Below are 13856 nucleotides of genomic sequence, written 5' to 3' on the forward strand. Positions count from 1 at the left end.
GATATGGTGTGTTGTCCCACAGAACTGTATTCTATCATTCGCCTGCATACTCCAACTGCCCTTCACCGCGCTAGGGACAGCTGTCCGACTGGTGCAGGGATGACCTACAGCAGGCTGCACAGCTCACATTGTGATACGAGGAAAGGTGCATCTACACTCTAAGGGATTGCAGATGGCTCATTTCTGCGCTGAGTTATGTTGGTTGTGTGTCTAGAGCAGCAAAGTAACCTGTTATGCTGTGGGAATTTGTAACAATCTGATAGCATAAAGGACACTGCACTGCAGGTTAGAGAGGATATTCCAGAGGGAATCCTTAGAACAAGGAACAAGGGGTGGTGACATCTGGCAACCCTCGGGTGGTTTATGCAAAGTAGATGCAGGGATTGAGGATAGGTCAGGCACAGCCAGCTGATATTCAAATTTGCCTTAGTGAGGACATGATCTGACAGTTTCTCCTATTGTTCCATAGCATCCATCTGGTGCGTGGGTTGGGGCATCACTCAAGGAGGGCAGAGTTAAGGCTGTGAGGCAGGACTGGTGTGTACCTGAACTCTGCACCATCCCAGAGTGTACTGGGGATCACAGCCTCTGCAACCCATTTTTAAGAGTGCTGCTTGCACTTCCCAGAGAGAGAAGCATAGCCCAGCCTCTCCCTTGGGAAGCTAATGCAAGCCTCAAAATGAGCTGAAAATGTTCATTGGGTTCCTAGTAGTTCCAGCTAGCTACTTGGTTTGAAACAATAGCTCTGCTGCCTCCTGAGGCTCCTGGCCCTCCAGGAGAAATCAGCAGAGACCAGTAGGGACCAGATGAAAGCTTGGAATGTCTCCTGGGGCCGTGAAAGTGCTCACCTCTTCCTCTGGGACAGAAGTGAGAGGGGAACTCTTGCCCTTAAGCACCTGCACAGGATCAAGAAGAGTTGGCCCCAGTTGTCTCTATTTGACCTACTCTCCAATTCCACACTTAGTGTGAGTAACAACAGGAGTAAGAAACAGTCACAAACAACACAGGAAAAACCCAAGTTTTTCAATTAGGAGACGGAGAGCTCGATTCTCAACTGATGTAAATCAGCATAATTTCATGGACTCCGATGGAACTTTGCTGATTTACACCATCTGATCACCTGGTCTTAAATATTTTCCCTTTAACCCACACAATGCATCCTGTCAACATGAACATATTACCAAAGCCATGTAGGCAGCAGGAGACTGATGCAGACAGCCCCAGATCCCAGCTACAAAGCACTTTCATATGAATTCCATATATGGTAAATGTTTATGGATCACTTGGTTGCAAACGGCACAATTCTTGATTTTTGAGCAGCAAATATGGTTCTGGCCTGGGGTTAATTTTATTTTTAAATGTCTGATCGCATAGTCCCACAGAACAAAACAAAAACATGAGCAGTTTTTGTGCATGATTTGCCACGGTCCCTATTTGTTTGCCATTTCTGTATTTTAAGGCTGCACATAGAAAATAATAACATTATGTACCATCCATGCTATAAAATTATATACGCAGAGAGAATTGAGTTAATTTTACATTAAAAAAACTGCAAAAGGCACATACTGTAGTAATGTATAGTTCTACTAAACCTTGTGTTCTGGCCAGATTCCAGATGGGATAATTATATGCTGCCTAGTTTAAATCTCCCTGGAGTTTCACTGGGATGCAGTCCTCACTATCTCTTCCTATCCTACACTACTGGATAGTGGTATGTGCTCTTTAATAGGTGCTGGGTCCCACCTCTTTCCACTAGAGAGATGTGGGGAGCAGCTTGGGGTGGTGATGATGCCAAAACAGTGGATGGGATTGTGTTTGGGCTCAGTGGGTGTGTTGCATGTGTTGGTTAATCCAAATCTTCATTTTTTTGGTGAAATAAATTTAATCTGAAAAATTTTGCGTATCTCTATACATACCAAACCTCCTTGTGTTCCTTATTAGTCTGAGTCAGCAGGACTAGTCTCATACTATAATGGCTAAGCTAAGCTAAGTTGTAAGCCAGTGCTGAGGGCCTCAGTGTCAGTCATCTGAATGTAATAATAAACAAATTAAACTCTGCTAACGGCTCAGCTAAAGCTCCGCTGTATCTACTATAATATTTTTGGTTTTTCTTTCTTTCTGTTAGTAGCTGTCATTTGGGTTCATTGAAGTCAGGAGCCACTTAAAAGATAACTGACATCTACTCATTCAAAATATACGGTGCACCAGATTCTACCCTAGCTTTATAGTCTGTGCAATTCCACTGAGTTCAAGGTATTTCACTTCAGTGGAGCTGCAGGAGTTGTAACTAAGGAGCTTCTGTGTTGGTTTCTGTTGGTTTCCTGTTTCACTAGGTGTTTTAGTGCTGGACAGAAGCTTGTTTTTTCCCCTCTTGATTGTTCTCTGTAATCGGCTGATAGTCCATAAAGAATATAAACTTTGGTCAGATTTGGTCCTCAGTAGCCCATTGAGGACTGGGGTTTGGCCATTTAAAAAGGCTTAGTTAGTAGATCCAGCTGATCTCAGTTCTAGTACTGCCATAACCATTTGAGTCATGTACATGTCCAAATCTGGAATAGGACTGAGGGGCTATGAAAAATGCTATGCACTTGGAACTCCAGGAGAAGTAATTTGGGTGGGGGGGGGAATTTTCAGTGGCCTCGCCTCCATTCAGTGAGCATTTGTGGGAGCTTAAAGCTTAGTTACACTTTAACTACCTGACTCTATATGCAAACCAGCTAGCCAGATGTGTGCTGATAACATCTGCACCTACATGTAACTTGTAAGCACAAAAAAATGTGGATGCATTTTGGCAGGTGCTAGTTACCCCCACCAATGGCGTGGTTGAGCCTTAAGTCCTGTTGAAAAATTACCCCTTTGTGTCTGTATTGTTAGGAGACTTTCCAAACTTTCCTTTGCTCCATCAATTATATTTTACATTTCTCTAGCTCTTGCCACAAAAGTTTTGACATATATTAAGGAAATGAGATAGACAAATATCATCATCCCCCAATAGAGGGAAACCGAGGCACAGAAAGGTGAATGACTTGCCCGAGGTCACATGTGAAATCTGCTGCAAAGCTGGGAACCCATATCTCATGATTCCCAGTCTGGCGCTTTAGGTACAAGACAATCCTTCTCCTTTCCTGATATTTTCCAGGAATCTTGGGCAGCACATTTTTGAGCAAGCTTGTCTGTTTTGTACTTTAATGTCTATTTATGACCTGGGTTGCATGAGGGCTAGTAGTGCACATTAGTGTAGTGATGTAGTCAGAACAAGACAGTGGTGGGGAATGCAGGGTTGAAATGATGTTTAGATTCCATGCCTTTAAAGAGATCTGGTTAAATAACCTGTGTCATCTTAACAGTTTAGAGTGTCGTTTTTGATGCTTAGAGAAGGGCACATGTTTGTTACAGAAGGCTACTGGCATTAGAAAAGGGTGGTGAAACAGCAGGTGAAATGAGCGCATTGAAGGGAAGCAAGCCAATAACTTTCAAAAGGTTTATTTTGCTTCATGGGGAGCTTCCCCAGACCTTCCTTTTAATCCCTGATTAAAGAATGAAAGTAGATATGCCGAGACACAGTTCTAATGCTAATACCTCTCATGACATAATTATGATGTATTTATTGTACAGGCTTATTTTATTTCTCTGTGTTGTCTTCTGCAACAATGATCACTAGGCTGTCAAAGGGAAAAGCAAAACAGAAGCTGTGGTTCAAACTGTATCTGAGAGACAGGCACTTACATGTTTCCCAGAAGTCATTACACTCTGTAAGGTGTACCACTGATTACCAAGGCTGAAAATTACAGTGCAAACAAAATTGTCCTTTGAGAAGCTGGTCCAAGTTCAAGAAGTCCAAGAAGCTGGCATCAGTTCACTCAAATACTAAAGACCCTTAAGGTTATTGGATTAAATGCCAAATATTTTCAACAGCCTCTAAAGTCATCACATATTCCTTGGTATGAAAAACAAAATTAACCACCATTTCCATCATATTCACTCTATTTCCTTTCAGCCAGATGCCTGCCAGTGTGTAGCACAGAGGAGTGTTTTCTGCTATATCAGTCTTTCCATCGGTGGTGGCTGCACCATGTTCCACATCTCCACACGGGATCCCTCTTTCTCCTGCCGGCTGGGGCTGTAGGTCCCTTGAGTTGCTCGTTTGTTAGCAGCTATGACGGAAATCACAACTGCCAAGAAGAGGATCAATAACAAGGCCAACGTTACTGAGCCAATGGCGGTGAATATGTTCGAGATCAAGTCAGCTGTCAACTGAAAGGATTGAAATAATTGCAATATAATTGATGTTAAGAACATAGAGGCACACATACTGGAGCTACCATGGTAGGAAAACATTCTGGAATAATAATTTCAAATATAATGTAAGATCTAATATTGTAAAGAACATATTTGCTAGTAGAAAAGTAGATTAGCCTTCCAAAGTTTGGTGCTTTAGGTCCTATGGAAAGTAAATCTATTGCAGCATGTTATCTTTTAAGCACCTACCCAGAACTAAGTGAATTGTGTATAATGACTAGTTTATTTTACAACTTTCTTTCTGTTTGCAAATTATTTGTGAGCAGATTGTGTTTTTCACAAATGGAGTTAGTATTCAGAAATTGTTTGCTGAATTGTTTTTACTAACAATTCTTTGTCCATAGATTGTTCACAAGCAGTTCATTGCAATTCTATGATATTTTAAATGTTAACAGTTTTCATTGGATACATAAGCACATGGCATTCCTGTTTCCCTCACTGGATGAATCAGGTTTCTGGTGCGAAGACTTGCATTTACAATTTCAGATTTTGCTTTCCATAAATACTTTTGTAAAATACACCATTCCTTTGAATATTCCTGCCAGTACAGTTGTTTCCTGGAATATTTCCATAAGGCAAACACACAAACCCTCCCTGGGGACTGCATCTTCAGGTAGTGGAAAGACTTGGATATTCCACTGACCCTGAGACCTCTGCTGATGGGAATTTTGGTAGGCCCACCTAAGCCAGACAGATCTAAGGGCAGAGACCAGAGAAAAGCAGCCCACTGATCCTGGATGAGGGTTGAGTGCTTGATAGGCCAACAACCTTATCCTAAAAAAGTGGTAGAAACACAACACGGTAGCTATTCTAGCAAACAGCACAATAGACACAATAGGGTTGGTGGATCCTTGTTTGGACCCTAAACAATGTCTGGTGGTGTAGGTAGGTTTCAAACTGAGAACACACAAAGGACACACATGAACATAACTGAAATGCCTTTGATGGGAAATTCAAATCAATAAATATTCACAGAAAACATTTTGTAGTATCCCCCCACATCGACTACTATCTATAGAGGTTGCGTCTTTAATTATGGAGCTATGCCCATGTTTCCATAATTCCTTTTCAGGAAGCAATACAGTACAGGATGGATATATAGATTGTATTCCTTTATACCCTGTTTTCATACAGCAATGGGAAAGGTAATAATATCCACATGCACCATATACAGGCAAACAAATCTGCCAGAAACACTTTTTAGTGTTGGATTTTTGGCAGATGAAAACATTTGTTTAAAAGAGTCTTTCTGCAGTCATGGAAGCCATTGAAATGATGTGGGTGCCATGGAAAAATGGTCCCTATGGACAGAATGACCCTGCAAGGAATTGGTCTTCCAGGCAGATTTTGCCATCATCTTTTGATTTGTATTACAAGTGACAATTGAACTGTTGTAGATGCACATGTGCTTGCGGCAGAACTTTCGAATCCAAAATGTTTAGAAACAGAAAACAGCAGGTCAGAACTCAAATCCCATTTCCCAGAGAGTTAGGTACAGCTTGTTACAGAATACTATTACCCACACTGAGTGATCTGCTTAATAGTCATTCCCATGGAGTATACAGGGATAGTCCTAGTGCTGAGGATAATACTGCATTCAGAATAGGGATACTCTAAGCTGGGCATTAATTCTCTATAAATGCCAAATATACACATCTTGAACCCCACTGTTCAGATTCTTCTGCAATACAATGACAGTGCCACAGGAAAAAATTAAAAGAATCTTTTCTTTCTGGATTTAAAAAAATCCAGCTACAATAATGAAAGCAAGTTTGGCTCAAGGTCTCTCCTCGGGGGCTTTATGACCAGCTGCAATTACTCTCTCCTCTGCCCTTGATTGTTAAATATGACTCGTCTATGATTTAAAAAATAATTAATTTTCCTGTATAGAAATAACCTACTCCAGGTGACAGATCACACAGTACCCGAATACCTGAGATGAGGCAACACAACATGTCAGTTTACTATATTATTGTGTCATATTGGGAATGTCATTTCATAAGCTCTTCAGCTGGCATTTTTTAAATATTGTTTTCTATTTCTGTTGGAGATTCACTTCTCTCTATGTGTGTCTCTATGTGCTTATATGGCCCTTGTAGTACCAGAGCATCACACAATCATGAATGGATTTTTATCCTTATGACACCCTAGGAGGTATCACCTCCATGTTACAGATTGAGGAAATAAGGCACAGGTGGATTAAGTTAATTGCCCTGTCTCCTGCATCCCAGGCAGTGCCACAAGTTTATCCTTTCCCCTCACTCACGGTTAACTCTGTGTTCCTGGGTTTGAATGGGACCATCTGTACAAATTATTGTGCTCAATACAGTGGTTACGAGCTTACATTTAATAACTCGCGATAGACAAGAAGTCAGACTACAGAACCTAATGGTCCCCTCTCATCTTAAACTCTGTGAATCTATCTGATGTTTTCCCAATCAGCAATAGTGTAAATCCTATTATAACTACACCTATAGAGAGACTTGAATCAATAGTAGATTCTAAGTTCATGTCCTATCAATGTATTTTTTTGGAGATGAGGTTTACACACAAAAAAAATTGTATGGTAATTTATAGGATGAAAAAACACAAATACAATAGGAATAAATCCAGAATTATCCAAGCTGCATTCGTACTATATAGTGATCAGTATATAAATACATTTCTGTTGTTTCGCAGTAGTCATTCTGCTTAATTTATCACTGAATTCTTATCCTTGTGCATAACCATTCTGTGCCTGGATATTCTAGTCTAGTGCAATAGAAATGACTATAGAAATGCTGTTATGGAGAGGAACACAGCCTCTTCTGTATGCCTCTTGTGTTTGATTTAGGAGCATTCTTGACTGGACAGTGACCTACACTGGAGGAAGCCAGTGGAGCTGCAGATGTTCCTAGAATTGAAACCTGTCAAAACATCACAACCTGATCCAATCTGTCAAGTGGCTACAGCTTTGAGTAAGATCTACAGAACCATTTTCTATCATAAAGGGACATATTGACCAACTTTACTTCTCTGTTCAGTGTTCACTGCTGATTTTCCAATATTAAAAACATTCATCCTTCCTCAATCCACTCGGCTAGGCCCTATTGAGCTATTAAAAACTGTGGGTCATGGACTATCCTCCTGATCTGTCAGCTCTCATAGCAAAGCTCAGGTTTACAGTGCGGGTAGCCCAATTAGCATCAGCAGTGAACTGATGTAGAGTTGCCAGAAGGTTCTGTAGTCTGGTCCCATCAGGATCAACTGTTTCTTCACTAATTGATTGCTGAACAGTTAATTTAATTTGGAAAACATAAAAGAAATTGTATTGTCTGAAAAAAGAATCTGAAATCTCGACTGTGGGCATCAGGATTGGCTTGTCACAATACTTGGTATTGATGACAACACTTGGAAACATGAAAAAAAATCTTCCATGGTCCCAGGAAAGATGACGCCCTGAGCAGCATCTTTAGGAACATAACTGTCCTGATTTTTAAGTGGGGGTGGTGTCAATTAACAAACTCACAATAAAAACATGTTTGAATAATGGTAGGGGCTGGATTTAAAAGCAGGAAATGAAGAATTAAAGTCATACCTCTGTCTAAACTCATCCTGTTATTTTCCCTGGCTATTGCCTTGCACTTTGTAGGGAGCCAGACTGTGAACCCCTCACTTGCATTAGTGAGCAGTTGCCCACATAACTAGTCCCATGGACTCTAATGTGATTCCTCATGTGAGTAACTGCTTACCAACAGGAATAAGGTGTTCACTGGCCTGTGATACATGTAAGGTCATCCACTATTCTAAGACTCCTGCAGTACTGAGGCACTGAGTAATATATGGGTAATGTCTCTGCACAGATCATCACAGCGGTACATCACTTTTCAATTTAGCATCACATTTTGCTATTATACTATGCCAACTTTCCCATGCTAGCTGTGTTAAGAGCTCCATCTTTGATCTGAGCATTAGGTCATGGCCACTTGCTTTCAGTATACAATATGCTTAATCGGTTTGTCACAGGGCTGTAATGGGATCCAACACAAGCAGTTTTCCCTAGAGCACTAAGAGCAGAGAGAAAAAATATCCTGAGAAGCAAGGAAGGATGTGTGGTATATTTTATTATGTCTCAGCACAAACAAAGTGCTACAGAACACCTGGAAACTTCCTAAATAGGAGCATGTTGTAACATTATTCTTCAAGACAGCTGGTTATCAGAATGACCTAAAAGATAATGTTATACTCAGTGGCTGCCTTTCAAAATTCTATATTTGCTAACAACCACACAGTTGTTTTCTAATCCAAGTACAGTGCTGTTTACAAATAATTAACTGTATGTAGGGAACAGATGTAATACTAAATGACTAATGTTAGGTAATATCATAAAGATTATAATAGTGACCAATTTATAGGCATGAACTGTGATGTCCACTCCCAATGTGAATAATTATTGGCAAATGCTTGCTGCTTAATGGTGACCACTATAGATGGAGGGATGGCTCTGAGGTACTCCAGCACCATGGTGATGGGCACAGCATAGTGCCTGAATGGGTGATGTAATTTCTTAAATTCTTTGCCTATACTATAAAGCCTGGATCCTGCAAACTATTCCATGTCGGCAGCCTTTGTACTTGCATGAAACACCATGACTTCACAGGGGCACCATACAGTCATAGGGGTCCATCAACATGGAGTGGCTTTCAGGATCAGGGCCTGCTTATAAGTATCCAGAAGGTCAGTATCCAGCATTTGGGAGTCACAGCCTTATCTTCATGTTCACCTCAGTCTTGCCAAAAACCAAACAAACAAAAGCTATGTTTGGCCGAGGTTTTCCAAGGGGCCTATGGGAGCTGGGTGCCTAATTCCCTTAGGGCTCCTCTGAATCCTAGCCTTTATTATTGGTTCATTACACCTGTTGCTAAATTTTGCACTTCATCCTACTGCAGATAACAATCATCAACAGACCTTTACTCAGGGCTCATTGCTTTGTGAGTCAAAGAAAAACTTGTGCAAGATGGTATTTTTATACCTTTTTATGCAAGAAAATAATAAAAGTCAATGTTACTCAATTGCTCTTAATTAGCTACTGGACTTAAGCAAAAAGAAACTTCGATGTTTATGTTACATCACTCACTAAGTTGGGCTAGAGATTTTTAACATAAATTACTAGAATCCATTGGTAATTCTTGAATTGGGTTTGTGAATGGCTATTGTAGATTCCAGACTGTGGATGAAATAGGACACTGATGCTGTGTTTGCAGAATTATGTCAGTTCCATTCAGTATTGGGAAAACAATAACCAATAATATTTACAATACTTCCCTAAAAAGTACAGAACTGTGAAGTCTAATCAGCCCAGATCTCCTACATCTAAGAAACAGTTACACTTCCCTGAGCAGTTAGCCCAGAGGTGTCCTGTTTTCCTGGATGCTATTCTGAGGATTTGTAGGATTGTGAAGTGAAGGAAAAATACTGGTTTCATCTAGAGCACGCTAAAGCTAAAGTAAGTCATTTAAACGGCAGCTGAGTGAGTGCTCCGGGGTCACATGCACACAAACCTTCTATGGCAGTTTGCACTTAGACTGTGGAAATCACATACACAGCAGCAAGAGAGAATAGTTGAAACTTAAGTGACCTCAACTCCCCTGATAGTGCAAGCAAAGCTAAACAACCTTATACGCAGTAACCAATAATCACTTACATTCCCCAGATTCCAAAGGCTTATGTATGCACTGTCCACAGGACAGCTCTGGCATGCATCCTCCTCTAGGGTGAAAGGTGAGAATCAAGTCCTTTTACTTTTAAAGGCCTACTAAGATTACCAGGCAGGCAATTTTGTTAGTGCACTCTAGACGTACATACTTAGTTCCCAGCTCCCATTGTGTTGTGTGTGGGCAGACTGCTGGAAGCAGGGCCCAACTGCAAAGCCAAAGCCACATAACACACATCATTCTTTTGTAATCGCTTCTCACTCTTTGAAGAAAATTTGTAGCAAAGGAATTTCTCCCTTCTGAAAATTAATAGTGTAGAATGGGTGGGGTTGCCCCCATGAGAACACGTTTTGACTGGAAAACATTTGAAAAATGTCTGGCTGACTTCTGGCTCTGGGAGTCAGTGGAGTGCTGGGGGAGGGTGTGGGGTGTACGGGGTAGTGCCTGAGGAGATGTGCCAGGAGGCATTATGGGCCTCATTCTCGTCTCACGTTATTTTATACTACTGTGGCTCTAGTGGCTTCACTGGAATTAATCCTGATTTATGCAAATATGAGTGATCAGAAAACTAGGCCCTGTGTCTCCAGGTATGGGGTGCGGGGGAGATGCAGGCCAAAATGGCTCTTACTGTATCTGTGCAAAACGAGCCACATGTGCTCCCCTGGTGCTGCCATCTTGGTGTTTGCTGTTGCATAGGGCAAGTAGTGACATGGCCTGAGAATAAATGTCTTTGTTGGGGCATGTGATATGTCCAGAATCACGTGTGGCAGCTTGCACTCAGAAAGCACAAATGGCTGGATTCTGGCTGCCTCTAGCACAGGAAGCGGTCCCCTTTTATTCCAGCACCCACATAGGAACAGCCATAATCGGGCAGTTTAGCAAGACAGAATAAAATATTCTGGCAGTTTTAAAATATGGGAAATTGTAGAGCCTCAGGAACATACCCTCCACTGCCATTTGCATCACTTGCTTAGAAGTGTGCAGCTGCCGATGTGCACCACCAGCATTCCTTGATCTGAGTAACAGACAGGGGGACCAGATGTCCCGATTTTATAGAGACAGTCCTGATTTTTGGGTCTTTTTCTTATATAGGCTCCTATTATCCCCCCACCCCCATCCCGATTTTTCACATTTGCTGTCAGGTCACCCTAGTAACAGATAACAAACAATACTTATAATACTTCCCTAAAAAGTACTGAACTGTGAAGTCTAATCAGCCCAGATCTCCTACATCTAAGGAACAATTACACTTCCCTGAACAGTTAGCCCAGAGGTGTCCTGTTTTCCTGGGTGAGTAACGGTGAGTCCTGACACTATTGGTCAGCTTATCGCTTAATTCCTACTGAAGCAAATCTGGTTCATGTCTTCATGTTTACTGCCCAGAAACCAAAAACATTTGCCTAAGTAATGAGCAACTATTGGCTTGAGTAGTTCTAATCTATGTCAGAATTACTTTAAAGGGGGTGAGGGCATATAATAATAATTTGATCAGTCAAAGAAAAGCCATAACATTGATTAAAAATTCATAGATACATTGATCTTATTTCATTAAGGATTTGCAACCTTCTTATCAGAAAATTATTCGAAGGTTCATTTCCAACAGGAACCTCAGTAGTTCAGTAAGAAATCCAGCCACTTGTACACAAACCTACTCTAATGTGATACACTGATAACCTCTGGCTTGGGGCATATGGGGCCCCACTTTATTTATAACAACAGTAAAGTAGCAATAAATTAATATCTTGACTTTGTCCCAATACCTTAAAATGGCATTAAATTAGCAACACATGCAGGGCTAAATGAATTTTCCTTTTTCTGTTTAAAATGCTGTGAGTTCTTTACATTCACAGATGAACACTGATTGCTCTGGCTAGAATCACCTAGAATAAACAGCTGCTGTTCCAATATTAAACATCAACCAGCAGCGTCTGGGAGCTGTGCAGACCTGTATGTTGGTTTCTCTATCTAAAAAAAATAGACACTATGGACTCAGTTGAATTTAACAGATTCATGTCTACTTTGAGCTCTATTTTGCCCAGACTTTTGGAGGTGACAAGCTCTTTCTTTAACTCACCCATGTAACGACCATTAGTCTAATTCCTTCAACCTATCATTTAAACCTTAATTTTATTTTATCTATTTTATGGTTTTATTAATACCTGCAATGTCGTCTCGCTGAATGTTATTCTCTGAACCTTTTTCTAAAAGAGTCTCAGAAGTGACTAATCATAATCATCATTGCCAACTCTCCACTGAAGTATAGAACATAGGCTGAATGGCTTAAATGCACTGCATGAGCTGAGTAAATTCCTTTCTTGGAACTATCAAAACTTAGTTGTCTAACAGCCATTTCTGCTGGCAATTTCGAAGTAAATGTTGGGGGACAGCTGGTTGTAGCTATTGTGATCAATCGCTAACCTGGATTGTATAGTCTGTTTTTTCAAGCAAGAAACATCTCATCTGTGACCTCCCATTAGAAAGCGAGCGCATACGCAGATGATTGAAATCTCTGGATTTAGCTGTCTATTGTAATCTAGCCTAGCAAGGTGAAGAATGAGCCTTGGGAGGTACTGAGAACATTCATTCTCACTGGAAGAAATTCTGGCCCTATTGAAGTCAATGGCAAAGCTCATTTTTACTGCAGTGAGGCCAGGTTTCACCTACTGATTTCAAGGGGAGTTGAGGACTGAACCCTATAAGAGTCTCATATTAACAGTGAGGCAGATGTCATCAGCTAAAACATGGGAATTACAAATGTTGGCCTCAATCCTGCCATCTGATCTGCATAGTTACGACTCATGGGATTTTGCTCATGTGATTCAAACTGCAGGATCAGGGCCATCATCAGTGTTCCTAGAGCTCTTAAAAATGGTGCAATGTGTAAACCAAAACAAGCCACTCTTGCCAAAATTCCAGTATTTGGTTGCACCAATAGTCAGTTAAACTAACATTTTATTTACATTATTAGCCCTTGGAAATCCAGATTTGCTGAACTCAGTAGCTGACTCTAACGAATGACTTATAAAGAACGTCACAAAGGACAAATAAATCTAAAGTATATTTTCTGTAACTGCTTGCTATATTAATATCTTGTTTGTGTTGTATTCATTCTACAATATTGGTTGGTTAATGGAAGTGGTCTGACAAGGCAGCATTGCATTCGGTATATTTGGAGATTATTTGGGGTGGTCTTTTTAGACAGGAGGCAACCTAATAAGAGTGATCTTTTCTAGCGGGATTCCTATGTGTTACCTACACTGAGTGCTCAACATTCTGGTTCCCATCATGTATGTGCTTAATTTCAAGCATGTGCATAGTCCCTTAAGCACATAGTTAAATGCTTTGGTCTGTACCTTGCAGGACTGAGTCTGAAATGCCTTTTCTCCTTCACCATCACTTCTCCATCTCTGGAGTAGAATGCTTCAATTGGCTGCTTCAGGAGAAAAGCCATTATTAAGGAGTGGGCTTTTAGCATACAAACTGATACCGTTTTGCAGCGACTGCCAATGCTAATTTTACAAATGTGCTCAAGTTCTGTTCAGGACCATTCTGCTGGTTCTGCACAGATTGAATGTACAGCTTCAGTGTGTTGTTATCAGATGCCTTTTAAAATTCTACTGACAGCCTCTCGTGTAAAACTTAACCATCTGCTGCAATTTAAAAACACAAGAGGGCAAATGCACCCCTCATGTAAACCCCCTGAACTAAATGAAATTAGGCTCAGGACAAATTTGGCCCACAGTTGCTAAATCTCAGACCAGGCAAACAATAAGACACAGTGTTTTAGTAAATGTGTCAGTCTTTGTGGATTGACATTCCCTTCAGTTTGGGTAAAGCTTCTAGTTATTACATATAATTATTACT

General features: G+C 40.7%; 1 protein-coding gene across 1 annotated transcript in view; it reads right to left on the bottom strand.

Moving 5' to 3' along the window:
* Positions 1-3619: 3619 nt before the first annotated feature.
* CRB1 (crumbs cell polarity complex component 1) overlaps positions 3620-13856 on the bottom strand; it is a gene marked incomplete at its 5' end in the record, with an annotated part of 116549 nt that continues 106312 nt past the window's right edge. Inside the window, one exon of the mRNA XM_045027118.1 lies at positions 3620-4254. Coding sequence (XP_044883053.1) covers positions 4039-4254 — 216 coding nt within the window. The remainder of the gene's footprint in view (positions 4255-13856) is intronic.

The sequence above is a fragment of the Mauremys mutica genome, chromosome 8 (genome assembly GCF_020497125.1).
Source record: "Mauremys mutica isolate MM-2020 ecotype Southern chromosome 8, ASM2049712v1, whole genome shotgun sequence".
NCBI lineage: Eukaryota > Metazoa > Chordata > Testudines > Geoemydidae > Mauremys > Mauremys mutica.